The sequence below is a fragment of the Pleurodeles waltl genome, chromosome 7 (assembly GCF_031143425.1).
Source record: "Pleurodeles waltl isolate 20211129_DDA chromosome 7, aPleWal1.hap1.20221129, whole genome shotgun sequence".
NCBI lineage: Eukaryota > Metazoa > Chordata > Amphibia > Caudata > Salamandridae > Pleurodeles > Pleurodeles waltl.
The window spans coordinates 967,733,902-967,752,426 of NC_090446.1; the positions used below are offsets into that span (position 1 = coordinate 967,733,902).

An 18,525-nucleotide genomic window follows, 5' to 3' on the forward strand; every position below is an offset into this window, starting at 1 on the left:
AGACCATTGTGTGGATGTGCAGCTCTTAGTGGATTTTTTGGTACAAAGAAAGCAAAGTGGGGGTAAAGGAAGACCTTGTCTAGATGAATAGTCCTCTGCATCAAAATCTGCTACACACTGGCCAAGAACCAGCCCCTGAAGTCCTGTGGGCTCATTTCACCAGGGCCAGGGCTTTACAATAGCTTTGGCATGGTGGGGTGCTTATGTTAGTAAACTTCCAGAATGAGACGTGGATGTTGGTGATTATACACTATTGCCTTGTCAGTGAGGTCTGGTGGGTTCTTCGCCTGCTTGCTTCTGCAGGATTTTTCTTTAAGTAAATCTAATCCTTAGACCCTCCATTTTTGGAAAGTGTTGCCTTGGTATCTTTTTTTAAAGGTGAGGAATCTGCAAACAGAAGTATCAATCAAAGAACAAGTTATTTAACCAAGGTAACGTTCTTCCTGTTAGCTACTCTAGCTTACTACAGATTCCTCAGTTGTTTCCCCCTTCACTGTTCTCTGGAGTGGCCGCTCTTACTTCTAAAAAAGTCTCAAGATAGAAATTCAGATGATTTGTTCTGCACTCAACATCCCTGCCATGGAACGAAAAAATACACAAAACTGACATCAGTGTGCAGTAATTGCACTTACATTTGGCTCTGCTGCATCACTTCTGGGATGGTAGTCATCGCCAGACCATATGCTGCCACCTACTGGAGCTCAGGAGCATTGCTGGAAGAATTCTCTGGATGTAATCCGGTGTCTGGTAATATTCTAAAAATGATAGAAGTGTGTGGTTAAATAGAGGATTCACCAGAAGCATTTCTGAAGGTATGTAAGATGTTCTTTAAGCCTATGTTTCCCATTTTCTATATCTATATCTGTTGAAGTTTATGGGTTTAATTGAAATGAATCTGCATTGAGCATGAACCTAGGGGAATCCAAGGAAGTGTAACATTTAAAATTCTTACCCATCATGAATTCTTTGGACAACGTCGTCCCTTGGACAGCATGTGCAAGTGGTTTCTTTAGTTATTTCTTTCTACATTTCTTTAGGGTGACCTAGACCTCTGGGTTAGCAGATCAGATAATAACTTAGTGTGAAACATTATACCCTTTACATTTGAACAGTATAGATCATAAGGTAGTTATGGCAATATGTAGGACCCATGATCAGGTTGGTATCCATTCATTATAATCAGACGATTTTCACAAGTGTATTTGTGAATTTGATTAAATTCACCTTGAGCTTTTTTCAGCAGTGATGGGATTTACCCCCATCATCTTTTCAGCTGTAGATCATGTCATAGTTCTAAGATTGACCTACTCAGTAGTTGGTTCTGAGATCCACATAGGGCTGTGTCCCGCAATAGTTGGAGATGCTTGTTGAAAAGAAGAACTTTCAATTAATCAATCAGGATTTGTAAAGGGGAAACTTTTCAAACCGGAGGGGCTCCAGGTGCCAGGGGGATGCTGTTGGCCTTGTCCGGCAGAAGATGGAGGTCGAATAGCCATGTCTTAAGCTGCTTTCTGAATTCCTTCAGGGAGGGTGAGGTCGTTCCAGGACTTGGCAGCTAGGTGGGAGAAGGAGCGGCCTTTGAAGTATGTATGACCGATATGGGGGATGCAGGCCATGGTGAGGTTGGCTGATCGGAGATCTCTGGTAGGTCAGTGGAATGTGATGCGGTTGTTGATGTAGGCAGATCCAGCGTCGTGGAGGACCTTGTAGGTGTGTGTGTGTGGGAGCTTGAAGTGGCATCATTGTTGGACGGGAAGCCAGTGGAGGGCTCTGAGGTGAGGAGTGATGCAGTTTCTTCTAGGGAGGTCGAGGACGAGTCTTGGTGCCGAGTATTGTATGGTCTGGAGGTGGTTCATAAGCTGCTTTGTGGTTCCAGCATAGAGCATGTTGTAGTAGTCGAATCGGCTTGAGATCAGGGCCTGGGTGACAGTCTTCCTTGTGGAGGTGGGGAATCCATCGTAAGATCTTGCAGGGCATGCGGAGGATGTAGAAGCAGGTTGAGGAGACAGCTTTGATTTGTTGCTTCATTGTGAAATGGTTGTCCAGGATAATGCGTGGTTGTGTGCATGGTTGGGGGAGGTGAGTGAATGACAGAGGATGGCTGGCCACCATTATCATCCCCGGGGAGGGCTTGTTTCCGAAGATGAGGATCTCAATTTTGTCGGAATTCAGTTTGAGGCAGTTGGTCCTCATCCAGGTGGCAGTTTTGGTCATGGTGTTTTGGAACTTGGTACGTGTGGTGGCAGCGACATCCGTGAGGAATAGGGTGTCATCAGCGTAGGAGATGTTGAGTCCATGTGTGTGGGCGATGTCTGCCAGTGGAGTCATGTAAGTGTTTAATAGGGTGGGGCTGAGGGAGCAGCCTTGGGAACGCTGCATATGATGTTTTTGGGTGCAGAGACAAAGCGCGGGAGAAGCATCCTCTATGTTCAGCCAAAGAAGAAGGAGGAGATCCAGTTGAATGTGTCGTCTTAGATACCAATGCTCTGGAGTCTGGTGATGAGGGTGTAGTGGGAGACCGTATCGAAGGCAGCCTATAGGTCAAGGATGCGGGCTACTGTTTCTCTCCTGTCAAGGAGGAGTCTGATGTCTTCAGTTGCTGCGATCACTGTGGTCTTTGTACTGTGGTTGGGTTGAAAGCCTGATTGGAAAGGGTTGAGTAGGCTGTTAACTTCAAAGTAGTCCATGAACTGGAGGTTGATGGCTTTTTCCAAGGCTTTGGCGGGGAAAGGGAGGAGAAAGATAGGGTGGTAGTTTTTTTATTTGTTGGTTTCGGCTGAGGGTTTCTTCAGCAGGGGCTTGACATCAGCGTGCTTCCAGGTGTCGGGTACGGTGGCCTTGGTGATGGAGTTGTTGAGGATTTCTGTGAGGGAGACTGATTACTTCTCTTCCTAAGCTGTACAAGTGGTGCGGACAGGCTTCAGCGGGGGATCCGGAGTGGATGGAGGTCATGATGGCGATGGTGTCTTCAGTAAATAGCTCCTTCCATTCAGTGATTGGGTGGGGGAGGAGTGGGCTGGGATGCGGAGGTGGTCGTAGTCAGGGTGTTGGGGGGGTCAAAGTTGCTGTAAATGTCGGCTATTTTGTGGTGAAAGTAGTCAGATAGCATGTCGCAAATGGCTTGGGAGGAGTGGATCGTGTTTTTGGTGGCAGTGGGGTAGGAGATTTCTCTGACTGTGCTGAAGAGTTCTTTGGCATGGTTGGTGCTTGCTTTAATGCAGGTGTTGAGAGCTTCTTTCTTGGTCTCCCTGAGTCGTGGTGGTTGCTGTTGATGGCATATCTGAAGAAGTCGAGGTTGGTGGTGGTCTTGTTGAAGTGCCAGTGTTCTAGTTCCTGGCAGTGAAGTTTGAGGGTTAGGAGTTCAGGGGTGAACCATTGGTCTTTCTTTGTGGCTTTTCTGTTGCCGGTGCTCTTCAGGGGGGTGATGGTGTCAGCGGCTGCGGAGATCCAGAGAAGATATGAATGCAACGTTCAAGGGTGTCTGCGGGGATGATTCTTGCTTCCTTGAGAGAGGCGATCCACGGTGTTCCTGTGACTTTTACCCAGATGCGGTGGGGGAGGTGGGGCGTCTTGTCGGGGATTCAGGCAGTCCCTTGATAGTGAAGTGGATGTTATGGTGGTCTGTCCATGTTAGCTCGGTCGTGTGGAAGAACTTGGCTATGTCGCTGCAGGAGAAGATGGGTTCCAGTGTGTGTCCTGTGCTGTGTGTTAACCAGTTGTGAGGGGCTATGCTGAGCATGTTTCCGTGGAGCGAAGCAAAGTTTGAGTCTTAGGGTTCCTCTAGGTGAAAGTTCAGGTCCCAGAGGAAGATGTAGTGGTTGAAGTTGATTCCCAGGGGGGCAATGGAGTCTGGGATGGAGTTGCAGAAACTGTGGCGGGGGCTTGGGAGTCTGTAGGTGAGGGTTTGTCTAATAGTGGTCTTGGTGCCGGGTTTGATCTGGAAGTTGAGATGTTCCATGATCGGAGTTGTCGTCGTCTGAGGCAGAATAAGGGGCCTTTGGTGCAGCGGGGCAAGGCGATGATGCAGTTGGAGTTGTGGATCTTGGTTCTGAGATTTTTTATCTCATCGGAGGAGTACTGGTGCCGGGCTGTGGAACCAGGGGTTCTGGCGCTGCGCGGTCTGGACGCAGACAGGCAGTGACTGCCATTAAATAAGTCCTGGAGAGGGATGTCAGGGGGAGGTGGGCAGGAGCGCATGGGGTGGGAGTAAAAAGGAATGGATATGCTGTGGGGGCCTGAATGCTGGAGAGACAGGAAGGGTGGCGGGAGCCTGATCAAGAAGCAAGAAGACACGAGAGCAGCAAGCTAGTCAGGCAGGGCAAAGCAAGACAAGCAGAAGGCGCTGCACTTTAAAGTTGTGGTTGGGGGGGTCCATTGTGAAAAATGCAAGCTACTTTCTAATGTATTCTTGCTCCAGTGGGAAGCTATTTAAATATGTTTAATATTGGGGTTATCTGATCTCATCTCCCAACGCCAGAGGTTATTCTAGCAGCTGCGGTGAAGGTTGCTTTTAATGGTGTGAGATGTATGTTCGATTGTCAGATAGTAATGATTTTCCATAGCTGAATCGTGACAGAGCCAAAGATGCTCCAACTGCTTTGAAATCTTCTTTATGGATGTGAGGCTTGATTCATCAGAGCAGGATGATCTGATGTTGGGTCACTCTTGCAAATTCTTGGATTAAGGCTTTAAGGGTAAAGTAAGGCTTAGGCGCGTTACATTCTGATGGACAGATAGAAGGCAAGCAGTCAAGTATATTTATTGCATCACGCCATGTTTACATTGGTGTGGTGCAGTTCTGAAGAGAAAAATAGCATTTCAGTGGAGATTCAGTTTGTGATAGTTTTGAAACATTCGTGTTGGGAGATTTTTTAATGTTGTTGCAAAAGTGGCTGGTTCCTGTGGGTGGACATTCATGCACAGCTGCTGGCCATCAGGTTAAAGATGTAAGAAAATGTTGAAGGCAGATGACCTTCTCCACGTACAGGTTTAAGAGTGTTTGACTAAGGACAGAGTTTTGGCGACCATCTTATAATATGGGCAAATTGGTGGTGAGAAAAATGTGTTTCTGTGTTAGGCTCTTGTCTTTTGGTATCACAGTTAATCTGCTAGACTAGAACTCATAATCCATACATTCTTCTGTCCTCACATTATTTCTTTACAGTGTTAGTAGTCAGAGGGGGGTGAAGAATAAAGACCTCAATTCTATTGTCATAGTATGTGTGGTGTCATCCATTTATCACCGTCTTCACTTCTTTCATGGAAAGCTTTTATGCCTGTGTTTAAAATCAGTTACCCTTGCAAAAGTCCATCCTGGAGGAAATCGCTGGAATACTTATGCTTGTGGTGGTTTATGAAAGTTAAGTTGTTGTGAATAAGTTTCCAAATATAATCCATACTTTGATATTGTTTTCTATTCTTTTGATTTAGAAAAAGAAGAGAAACCGAAAGAAGAAACAAAAAAACTTCTTATCCGAGGAGACCGACTCCCTGACATCACTCTCCTCTGAAACATCTGGCCAGGACAGTGAAGTATTGAGAAATGAGACAGCAGAGCAGGGTGACTCCCTAGCATACCTTGGGTCAGAAAAGGGAAGTTTACTTTCTGACCCATTGGCAGGTATCCAGAAAGAGAATGATATGGGAAAACAAATTATTTTTGAGGAAAAGAAGCTGCCTCTACTTGGGAGGGAAACGATCGACGTGAGCCAGACCAATCCAGCTAGTAGTAACCCTTCTCCACACATTGATGTACGGAACCTCCTAACGTCCTCGGGGAATACGGCACAGGCTTTGGGGGATTCCGGCCCTGTGAATAAAGTTACTAAAGACAGTCCGCAACCAAAAAGCCTTATTCTTGTGCAGCAGTCTGCATCACCACCGACAGAAGCCTCTGATCAATGCTCTTCTGGTGGTCCTCCCAGATTCCCCCATCTGCAGGAAGGGAGTGCTCCAGTACCTCCTCTGTCAGACGACCCGTTTGATATGCCCTCAACAGTGGAAAAAATAGACCAATGTAACGGTATAAACCATGAGAATTCCATGCAGGAAGGTCCGCCCCGTGTAGATGTTGGAAACAAAGAGAAAACATCGAGTCAGTCGGAAACTGCCACAGACAATAAAGTGTTGAGTAAAACTAGATGTTCCAGTAATTCGTCGTATGCTGCAGCAGTGGTGAAAGGAACCCCCAGTGCTTCTGATGAAAGTGGGGCTAATGCAACTATTACGGAGAGACACAAGGCAGAAGACCAAAGCAAAAAGGGAAATATCGACCAAGCCAATACCAAAATGGCAAAAGAAGACCAGGCTGACCATTTGAAAGAAAAAGAAAACAATACTTCCAAAAACGGCGATGAGTCAAGTTCAAAAGAAAGAAGTAAGGGGCAGGCAAATTCAAGAAATAGTAAAGAGGAGCAAAATGTATCTGAAAAGGTGGAGGAATCCACAATTAAAACAGTGCCACACAGCGAAGCCAGTTCGGTAAAGGAGAAAGATCATGACAATCCCGAGAAGAAAACTGACAGCCAAACCAACTCTGAAAATAAGAAATTGAGGAAGCAGAAAAATAAGAACCCACAGGAAAACCCAAAGGAGCAAAAGGTACATAACTCAAGTAACGTGTAATCATTCCATACAGGCTTACGGCACCCAGGCACACTGTTTCTTTGTTTTTTGAAGTGTTTGTGCAACATTTGAGTCTGTTTCTGCCATGCAGTTGGCAAAAGAACATAAGTAATATTGTGTTCGATGGCATCTGTCGCTGTAGATACACATGTTGTGCATAGCCCGCCATCTGGTGTTGGGTCGGAGTGTTACAAGTTGTTTTTCTTCGAAGAAGTCTTTCGAGTCACGGGACCGAGTGACTCCTCCTTTTTGTCTCCATTGCGCATGGGCGTCGACTCCATCTTCGATTGTTTTTTTTTCCGCCATCGGGTTCGGACGTGTTCCTGTCGCTCCGAGTTTCGGAACGGAAAGTTAGCTAACTATCGGAAGATTACGTCGGTATTGTTGCGTTCGGGATCGGCTTAGATAGAATCGACACCACATCGAAGATTGAAGCGCTCCGGTGCCCTTCGGGGTAGTTTTCGATCCCCCGTCGGGGCCTGGTCGGCCCGACCGCGTGTAAAACAACGCTGATGGAACGGACCCCGTTCCGTTTCTGTCCCAAATGCCACAACAAATACCCGTATACAGACCAACATTTGGTCTGTAACCTGTGCCTGTCGCCTGAGCACAGTGAAGAGACTTGTGAGGCCTGTCGTGCGTTCCGGTCCCGAAAGACACTCCGTGACCGTCGAGCCAGAAGACTTCAGATGGCGTCCACGCCGACAGCTCACCGAGAGTTTGAGGAACAAGAGGAAGAAGAAACCTTCTCGATCCACGAATCGGACTCCGAGGAATTCGACGATCAAAGAACCGTGAGTAAGACGTCGAAAACAACACACAACAAAAGTGACAAGGCCCAGGGGACGCCACTGCCACCAGGCCATGGCTCGACCCATAAATTCGGTGACCGACCATCGGCACCGAAAAAGGCCGAAACAGTGCCGAGATCGTCCGACTCCGGTCGAGACACCGGCACGCAGCCTTCTCGGGATCGAGAAAGTGCTGCTGAAAAACACCGACGCCGAGATAGCGGTGCCGAAACGGCTCGACGCCGAGACAGCGGCACCGATGAAGATCGACGCCGAGAGGTTTCGACTCCAAAAAAGAAGAAAGTCACCTCGGAGCCGAAAAAGAATACAGACAGGGTTTCGGTGCCGAAACGACCCGCAACCGACCCAGTTTCCGGCTCCTATTCAGAGGAGCAATCACTGTCCTCTCAGATGCGAAAGCATAGATTTGAGGAAGAGTTGCAATCCACCGAAGTGGACCATACGCAAAAACGTATTTTCATACAGGAAGGAACAGGAAAAATAAGCACCCTTCCCCCTATTAGGAGAAAAAGGAGACTGGAGTTTCAGACAGACCAAGCACCACAAACAAAAGTGGTAAAAAAGGTAACTCCGCCACCCTCTCCTCCACCTGTGACTAACATTTCACCAGCACAAACTCCATCACATTCCCCGGCTCACACCACCGTGAGCCAAGGTGACCAGGACCAAGACGCTTGGGACTTATACGACGCCCCAGTGTCGGACAACAGTCCAGAGGCGTATCCTACAAAGCCCTCACCACCAGAAGACAGCACAGCATATTCTCAAGTGGTGGCTAGAGCGGCAGAGTTCCACAACGTAAACCTCCACTCAGAACAAGTCGAGGATGACTTCTTATTCAACACCCTCTCCTCCACCCACAGCTCCTACCAAAGCCTGCCTATGCTCCCAGGAATGCTTCGGCACGCAAAAGAAATCTTCAAGGAGCCGGTCAAGAGTAGGGCAATAACACCAAGGGTGGAAAAGAAATATAAGGCACCTCCCACAGACCCTGTTTTCATCACCACACAGCTGCCACCAGATTCCGTCGTAGTAGGAGCAGCTCGTAAGAGAGCCAACTCCCACACATCTGGGGATGCACCACCCCCAGATAAAGAGAGCCGCAAGTTCGATGCAGCCGGAAAGAGAGTCGCAGTACAAGCTGCAAACCAGTGGCGCATCGCTAACTCTCAAGCACTACTTGCGCGCTATGACAGAGCCCATTGGGACGAGATGCAACACCTCATTGAGCATCTACCCAAGGAACTACAAAAGAGGGCGAAGCAGGTGGTTGAGGAAGGACAGAACATATCTAATAATCAGATACGCTCCTCCATGGACGCAGCGGACACAGCTGCGAGAACAATTAACACAGCTGTGACTATAAGAAGGCACGCATGGCTACGAACGTCTGGTTTTAAACCAGAGATACAGCAGGCAGTGCTCAATATGCCATTCAACGAGAAACAATTGTTCGGACCAGAGGTGGACACGGCAATTGAGAAACTAAAAAAGGACACTGACACTGCTAAAGCCATGGGCGCACTCTACTCCCCGCAGAGCAGAGGCACTTACAGCACCTTCCGCAAGACAACCTTTAGAGGGGGGTTTCGGGGTCAGGCCACACAAGCCAGCACCTCACAGGCAACACCGTCCAGCTACCAGGGACAGTACAGGGGAGGCTTTCGGGGCCAATACAGAGGAGGGCAATTCCCTAGGAATAGGGGAAAATTTCAAAGCCCCAAAACCCCTACAACCAAGCAGTGACTCAGATGTCACTCATCCCCTCCACACAACACCAGTGGGGGGAAGAATAGGTCATTATTACAAAGCATGGGAGGAAATAACTACAGACACTTGGGTCTTAGCAATTATCCAACATGGTTATTGCATAGAATTTCTACAATTCCCTCCAAACATACCACCAAAAGCACAGAATTTATCAAAACAACATTCCGATCTTTTGGAAATAGAAGTTCAAGCATTATTGCAAAAGAATGCAATCGAACTAGTACCAAACACACAAATAAACACAGGAGTTTATTCACTGTACTTCTTAATACCAAAAAAGGACAAAACACTGAGACCAATCCTAGACCTCAGGATACTAAACACCTACATCAAATCAGAACACTTTCACATGGTCACGCTACAAGAAGTGTTACCATTGCTAAAACTACAGGACTACATGACAACCTTAGACCTCAAAGACGCGTATTTTCCATATACCAATACATCAATCGCACAGGAAATACCTAAGGTTTGTATTCAAAGGAATACATTACCAATTCAAAGTATTGCTGTTTGGTCTGACAACCGCACCAAGAGTCTTTACAAAATGTCTAGCAGTAGTGGCTGCACACATCAGAAGGCAGCAAATACACGTATTCCCGTATCTAGACGACTGGCTAATCAAAACCAACTCACTGACAAGGTGCTCACACCACACAAATCAGGTCATACAAAACCTCTACAAACTAGGTTTCACCGTCAACTTTGCAAAATCACACATTCTGCTGTGCAAGGTACAGCAATACCTAGGAGCCATAATAGACACAACAAAAGGAGTAGCCACTCCAAGTCCACAAAGAATTCAAAATTTCAACAATATCATACAACGCATGTATCCAACACAAAGAATACAAGCAAAAATGATATTACAACTCCTAGGCATGATGTCCTCATGCATAGCCATTGTCCCAAACGCAAGACTGCACATGAGGCCCTTACAACAGTGCCTAGCATCACAATGGTCACAGGCACAGGGTCACCTTCTAGATCTGGTGTTGATAGACCGCCAAACATACCTCTCGCTTCTATGGTGGAACAGTATAAATCTAAACAAAGGGCGGCCTTTCCAAGACCCAGTGCCACAATACGTAATAACGACAGATGCTTCGATGACAGGGTGGGGAGCACACCTCGATCAACACAGCATACAAGGACAATGGAACGTACATCAAACAAAACTGCATATAAATCACCTAGAACTGCTAGCAGTTTTTCAAGCACTAAAGGTTTTCCAACCAATTATAACTCACAAATACATTCTTGTCAAAACAGACAACATGACAATAATGTATTATCTAAACAAACAGGGGGGGACACACTCAACGCAGTTGAGCCTTCTGGCACAAAAGATATGGCGATGGGCAATTCACAACCACATTCGCCTAATAGCACAGTTTATTCCAGGGATCCAGAATCAACTTGCAGACAATCTCTCTCGAGATCACCAACAGGTCCACGAATGGGAAATTCACCCCCAAGTTCTAAACACTTACTTCAGACTCTGGGGAACACCTCTAATAGACTTGTTTGCGACAAAAGAGAACGCAAAATGCCAAAACTTCGCATCCAGATACCCACACAGGCAGTCCCAAGGCAATGCCCTATGGATGAACTGGTCAGGGATATTTGCCTACGCTTTTCCTCCTCTCCCTCTCCTTCCTTATCTAGTAAACAAATTGAGTCAAAACAAACTCATATTAATAGTACCAACTTGGGCAAGGCAACCCTGGTACACAACACTGCTAGACCTATCAGTAGTACCCCACATCAAATTGCCCAACAGGCCAGATCTGTTAACACAGCACAACCAACAGATCAGGCATCCAGATCCAGCATCAATGAATCTAGCAATCTGGCTCCTGAAATCCTAGAATTCGGACACTTAGAATTTACCCAAGAATGTATGGAAGTCATAAAGCAAGCCAGAAGGCCATCCACTAGGCACTGCTATGCAAGCAAATGGAAGAGGTTTGTTTGCTACTGCCATCATAATCAAATCCAACCATTACACGCAACTCCAAAAGATGTAGTGGGTTACTTGCTACACTTCCAAAAATCTAACCTAGCTTTCTCTTCCATTAAAATACACCTTGCAGCAATATCTGCATACCTGCAGACTACCTATTCAACTTCACTATATAGGATACCAGTCATTAAAGCTTTTATGGAAGGCCTTAAAAGAATTATACCACCAAGGACACCACCCGTTCCTTCATGGAACCTCAATGTTGTCTTAACAAGACTCATGGGTCCACCTTTTGAACCCATGCACTCTTGCGAAATACAGTTCCTAACCTGGAAGGTAGCATTTCTCATCGCCATTACATCTCTAAGAAGAGTAAGTGAAATTCAGGCGTTTACAATACATGAACCTTTTATCCAACTACACAAAAATAAAGTAGTCCTAAGGACCAATCCTAAATTTTTACCAAAGGTTATTTCACCGTTCCACCTAAATCAAACGGTAGAACTGCCAGTGTTCTTCCCACAGCCAGACTCCGTAGCTGAGAGGGCACTACATACATTAGACGTCAAAAGAGCACTAATGTACTACATCGACAGAACGAAAAACATCAGGAAAACTAAACAACTGTTTATTGCATTCCAAAAACCTCATGCAGGAAACCCAATATCAAAACAGGGTATAGCCAGATGGATAGTTAAGTGCATCCAAATCTGCTACCTTAAAGCAAAACGACAGCTGCCCATTACACCAAGGGCACACTCAACCAGAAAGAAAGGTGCTACCATGGCCTTTCTAGGAAATATCCCAATGCACGAAATATGTAAGGCAGCCACATGGTCTACGCCTCACACGCTCACCAAGCACTACTGTGTAGACGTGCTATCCGCACAACAAGCCACAGTAGGTCAAGCCGTGTTAAGAACCTTATTTCAAACTACTTCCACTCCTACAGGCTGAGCCACCGCTTTTGGGGAGATAACTGCTTACTAGTCTATGCACAACATGTGTATCTACAGCGACAGATGCCATCGAACTGAAAATGTCACTTACCCAGTGTACATCTGTTCGTGGCATCAGTCGCTGAAGATTCACATGTGCCCACCCGCCTCCCCGGGAGCCTGTAGCAGTTCGGAAGTTAGCTCAAGCTTTGTGCATTTGTATATATATTATTTAAACCTTAAATAGGTACATACTTAGTCACTCCATTGCATGGGCACTATTACTACAACACAACTCCTACCTCACCCTCTGCGGGGAAAACAATCGAAGATGGAGTCGACGCCCATGCGCAATGGAGACAAAAAGGAGGAGTCACTCGGTCCCGTGACTCGAAAGACTTCTTCGAAGAAAAACAACTTGTAACACTCCGACCCAACACCAGATGGCGGGCTATGCACAACATGTGAATCTTCAGCGACTGATGCCACGAACAGATGTACACTGGGTAAGTGACATTTTCATTACATTTGCCATCAGGAGAACTATCCCAGAGGAGGTGGCCTCGAGCCTCTATGTGGCAGCTTCATATCTTAAAAGCTTTAACCTCTCCCACACCCGGGTTGCTGGTTTTGTTTGCATACTAGATACCCTATGACTTGGCCTATTAGCACGCACTGCTTGTCCATATACTAACTAGAGAGTGATTTATGTGTCATGGCCTGCCGATTATAGCAAGTGAAACTGTGATAGTAGTTTCTAATTTTGACTTCAGAGTAGGACTACTGCAGTTGGCCATGAGAATCTTAGTACATATTTTGGAAGCATATGTTACAGACGTTGCTTAAAAAAACAAGGATGTCTTGAGGTTAAAACAAAATGATAATTGTATGTCAGAGTATCTTCTTTAAAATGGAATATTACATTCTGGCAAGTCCTATAAAAGTCACTCATTTACCTGTTGTCAGAACACCTTTCAGAGGGCAACAGGGGGAGCAGGGGATATTGGCCCAACAGTGGTGGTTAAAGGCTTTTGCGCCTGATGATGTTCTGGGGCGCGATCTACCATGGATCCTCAGCACTTGGGGAAATTACCACTTCTGCACTTGACTGTCAGTGGTAGCTATGGACGAATAGTGAAGGGATCCATCTATGGGTGTGGGAGGTCGGGGCATGGAAGTGTGGATACTGATTAGTAAGCACGACTCGTAAATCAAAAGAGCACACAGCAATATCAGTAAATCAATGTCAGGTCAAATACTTATTTTTATGATAAAAAAGTATTTTATTTTAGTCCCATACATTCAAAGTCATGTTACAAGATTTATAGCCAAAAAACATGTCCCCACCACCTTGGGGTGTGGTCGGGGTATTCCCCATTCACCGGTTGCTGCTTCCAGGGAATGTTCATTAGTATGCCTTGACTCAAGAGCCCACTTCAACTCTTAGAAAATAGTTACATATGTACTGGTAGACCCATTACCATTCTTGCCCGCTCCAGCAGAGAGGAGGCATGCAGTGGATGTCCCAACTATGGGCACTCTGAAGGCTCCGGTCCTGCTTGATGAGTCGGCTGCATGTGGGTAGCGCAGCAACACTCAGAAAATGCAGGCAGCAATTAAAGGTGTTTCTTCCCTCCTCCTGCTTGGTAAGTTTCTCTGCTCCCAGCAGGGAGGGGGATGGGTGAGAAGTTAATTCTAATGCTCCTGATATAGGTCACAGTAATGTGGTGATGGATCCACGGCGTCAGGTCTGGTGCAGTCCTCGATGCTCCTTATTACTGATGGGAACTAGCCTCATGTTCAGCCCAGTCCTCACAGAACGATTATTTCTGCTAAGTCCCTCCAATATTCTCCTCTTCCTCACAGGGCGCACTGGTTTGGCAAGCAGGCAGGTGCTGGTGTCTAGAGCAGACTGGCTCGGTTTCTCTGGATGATGTCCCCTTACCTAGCAGGGAGACTAGCAAGTCTTGGCCCCCAGTCCTGGTTACTGGCAGAAGTCTTATAGAGCTTACCCTCACAACACAGCTTCTCTGGCTCCTTGGCATATGACAGTTTTGGAGATCTCAACCTCCCCTTCCTAAAGTCCATTTCCAGACACCAAATGTGATTATGGGTCTGGGCCCTTAAAGTTTTATGTTGGGGTTTTGCTTCTTTTGAAGTACATACTTCTTTTCTCCCTCTTCCTCTTGAAGGGCTGTCTGTCACAGCAGGAGAGACTCCAGTGCTAATGGTTCCACAACACAGGCAATGGGATTGACTAGAGTTCATACTCTGAGGTCAACCACAATGACATATGCATCAAAAGGTTAATCCCGGGCTCCCAGCCCTACTCTTTAGGATTCCCTTAGTAGCCCCTTCTTCACTGAATCAAAAAGCACCCTTTGAAATGTACAGGGGGAGTCTCTCTCACTGTCCCTTCTCCAGTGTGTACCACCCAGCTCACAGGAATGCAGCAGTATGCAAATCATTCTTCAGGAGACAGGCCTGGGCTTCCTAAAGTAGAGCCCATGGTCCTCCATGTAATGGACCATTATAGGCAACCTTGCACTCAGTGTATGTACACAGCACACACACTGTCCGACACAATTACCTTCATGTATTGGACCAACCCAGGCACACATACATTCAACACACACACATTCAACACACACATTCCCTCTACACGCAGTGCACTACTCAGTACTATAGACTTTTTGCAGTGTGCCACTTGCAGGCACCCAAGCAATCAGCACAGACATTCACTATGCGTGTGCTTTCACTTGATACTTAATGTCTCTTTATCCTAATTCAGAGGAACATTCTAGCTGTTTTTAAATGGACTCTCACCCACTAAGACTCTTAGCAGCGTGCTTCATCATTGAATCCTCGCCTAGATACCATCCGTATCTGTGCGGGCTCTGCCTTAATCCTCAAGTATGCACTTCTAGGGAGAGGAGATGTAAGATTAAAATTGCCTAGCGAAATGTCCCATTTATTTGTTTTTTACGATGCCCCTTTTTTGTTTTTAAGAGGTCTGCTGGAAAGCTAAAAAGCAAAATGCGATGCTTGTAGAGAGAGTAAATTACTCGAGCATTTATCTGCTGGTTTACATGTTCATCCTTGAACAATCCCCATATAGGTGATGCAGCTTTGGTCAAGGTGGGCCCTAGATCTTGGTTTTATAACACTTCTCTTATTTGTATTGACTACAACCCATCACTTGTGTATTGTATAGTTGTTGTGAATTTCACACAGTCCTATGTTATACATACAGTCCAGTGAGGGACTTTCCCTATTTCTGTGGGTAGAAGAGGAGAGCATTAATGATACCTGCAGCCATCACTATTTTTGCTGCAGTTTTCAATATGAGACCTGCACACTTGTTCGCTGAAAACATAAAAACAGACTAAAATGTGCCACATGTCGGGACTCACTCTCAAAACTAGTTGAGATTTGTCAGAATGACTTGATTATCATTATGACATTACTTTGCAGTGATCTATCATGTAAACATAACTTCATGAAAAAAAAACAGGAGAAATTAATGCAGTGTAACTATATACTTAGCTCCTAGAGGGAGGGTGCTTTTAGGGCTAGGAAGCCTTTGCAATGATATTACAAACAATGCATTTAAAACAAAACTTCTAGCTATAAAACAAATGTTCTAGCCATGAGAAAGCTTAAAAGACATTGAATGGTGAGAGGGGTTATTATTTTGGAGTCCCCACTAACATAGTGTGGGGACCTAGAGATGATGTAGACAGAAAAGAACATTGTGGTCAATGTTTTGAAAGTGGCCCAATTGTCCTAGGACCACCACAGGCTGAGTTATGAGCAAAAATGTTTTGTAAAAGTAATGCTGTGCAAAGCATTATGGGGCACGTTTCCATGCCATAAATATTTTAATATCTTGATATGACTGTAATCCTTAGAACAGCCCCTAGAGAACACCACAATGAAAATAGCAATTGTGAGAAACATGGTCATGTAACTCTATAGTTAGCTCCTAGAGGGCATAACCACACAGAAAGAATAAGGCAATAAATAATATAAAAGAAAATGGCAATAAATAATACAGAGTAACCATAAATGTAGTCCCTAGAGAGCATAGTGCTTTGCGTATTTTCAGAGGTAACAGGCCTGCGTTAATGATCTCACAAACAAGACCCTTAAAACACAAGGTAATCCCAGATGGAGGCTGGAAAACAAAAGTCCCAGCCATGAGAATGCTTAAAAAGAGACTGAATCGTGGCAGGTGTTATTATCTTGGGGTCTCCACTAACCTAGTGTGGGGACCCAGAAATGGCTTGCACACAAAGAGCGCCTTGTGCTGAATGCTTTTTGGTGGTCCCATTGTCCTGGTGCCACCACAGGCTGAGTTATGGGCAAACGTGAAAAAGAATGCTGCATGACATCAATTGATTTTTGAAAGGCAAGCCCATAAACAGTGAAAGTGATGGGTGTGAGGTGGGAGTGGTTAAAAGTTGTGCCACTTAAAACTCAATCAAGATGTGGGACTCCGACTCCGACTCTGCCTCTGCTTGAGATCCTTTCGACCCTCAAACCTAAAACGAGCCAAGCCTTCGTGAAGCTTTATTTTCCACTGCAGCTGAAGTGCTGCCTCGTGTTGTGCCGAAAGATTTATACAGATCGGAGAGATGTTTAAGATCAGTTTAGTACTGTGAAAGCACTAATTATGTTTTTTTTTTTGTTTTTTTTAGTTTGCCCTGAAATTGGCCAATTGTTATCTTTAAGCAGTTTCACTGCTGGGAAGTCTTGACATATGACACGCCGCTTCCCACAGACGGTGATAATATGCAGATAGTCTGCTCGGTATAAACTTCTTGTGAGTCTGTCTGCAACTAAGCTTTACACTACACTGGGATGATGTGAAAAAGTACAACTCCATCTTGGAGACCTTTTGTTCTTTTAATGGGTGTGAATGCCTTCATTTAGGTTCTGAGCTTCTGTTCGAAACACTTCTCGCAAAATTAGGGGAAGCTAGTAATATCAGCATGAAAAACAAGCATTTGCAATGCAACGGGTCTTGCATTTCTCCGAGTTAGAGCTATTAGCAGTTGTAGAGTTAGAGCTATTAGCAGTTGTAAACTCCCAACTGGACTTTTCTTGCCTCATTAAGTGGAAAAAACGAGCGCGGTTGCACTGCTACAGTTCACTTGTAGTGAAACCTAGCGGCAAAAGTGCAATTATCTACGTAACCGGCAGAAGTGCACGTTAACTATGTAACAGGGTCATGTCATGCAAAACGCTCGACTTCTGCCAAGCGAGATCGCGCCCACAAACCGGACGGACAACAGCGAGCCTCGTATGTTTTCAGTACTTGGTCGCTGCGCTCGAGGAGGGCTAACCACCGGAAACGGCATGACTTATGCATGCCTTCCACTTATGAAATCAAGCAGATTTTAAAAGGTAAGCCCACAAACCAATGAAAGATACTGATGTGACATGGCCGCAGCTCCGAGCCCTTTTCTAACTACTACAGCGTCTCGCAAGAGATACGCATGCGCAAGCGCATGCTAGCGCAGGCTCGACCCTAAAATGTGCACACAGCATTTCCTTAAACTTCAGCGAGGCTTCCTGTGTCAACCTGATCTATTATGTAATGTGGGCATATATTTAACATGATGAACTGATTTAGGGGCTGATTCTAACCCCGGCGGTCTTTGACCGCCGGGGCGAGGGTTGGCGGGAGCACCGCCGACAGGCCGGCGGTGCCCCGCAGGGCATTCTGACCGCGGCGCTTTGGCCGCGGTCAGAAAGGGTAAACCGGCGGTCTCCCGCCGGTTTACCGCTGCCCTCAGAATCCCCCTTGCTGCGCCGCCATGGGGGATTCTGACCCCCCCTACCGCCATCCTGTTCATGGCGGGAAAGCCGCCATGAACAGGATGGCGGTAGGGGGGGTCGCGGGGCCCCTGGGGGCCCCTGCCGTGCCCATGCCAATGGCATGGGCACGGCAGGGGCCCCCGTAAGAGGGCCCCGCAAGGTATTTCAGTGTCTGCCTTGCAGACACTGAAATACGCGACGGGTGCTACTGCACCCGTCGCACCTTCCCACTCCGCCGGCTCGATTACGAGCCGGCATCCTCGTGGGAAGGGAGTTTTTCCCTGGGCTGGCGGGCGGTCTTTTGGAGACCGCCCGCCAGCCCAGGGAAAAACTCATAATACCCTCCGCGGTCTTCTGACCGCGGAGCGGTATTATGGGGGCGGAATTCTGGCGGGCGGCCTCCGCCGCCCGCCAGAATTAGAATCACCCCCTTAGTGTCTTATAGACTTAAACACAAAAAATTAGGCTTTGACGTAAAACGAGAGAAAGAATATAACTGCGCGCTCTACTGGCTGAATTAAACAATGTGAAACCTGGAAACATTGCATCAATCCTGGCTTGCACTTGACTACAGTGTGTGAACTTAGGCAGC

The 18,525-nt window shown here is 46.3% G+C and overlaps 1 protein-coding gene across 2 annotated transcripts in view; it reads left to right on the forward strand.

The window, feature by feature from the left end:
• Window positions 1-18,525, forward strand: part of RNF213 (ring finger protein 213) — a 1,978,231-nt gene that overhangs the window by 208,668 nt on the left and 1,751,038 nt on the right. For both annotated transcript variants that reach the window (XM_069199724.1, XM_069199725.1), the window contains exon 3: window positions 5,431-6,600. In XM_069199724.1, coding sequence (XP_069055825.1) covers window positions 5,431-6,600 — 1,170 coding nt within the window. The remainder of the gene's footprint in view (window positions 1-5,430; window positions 6,601-18,525) is intronic.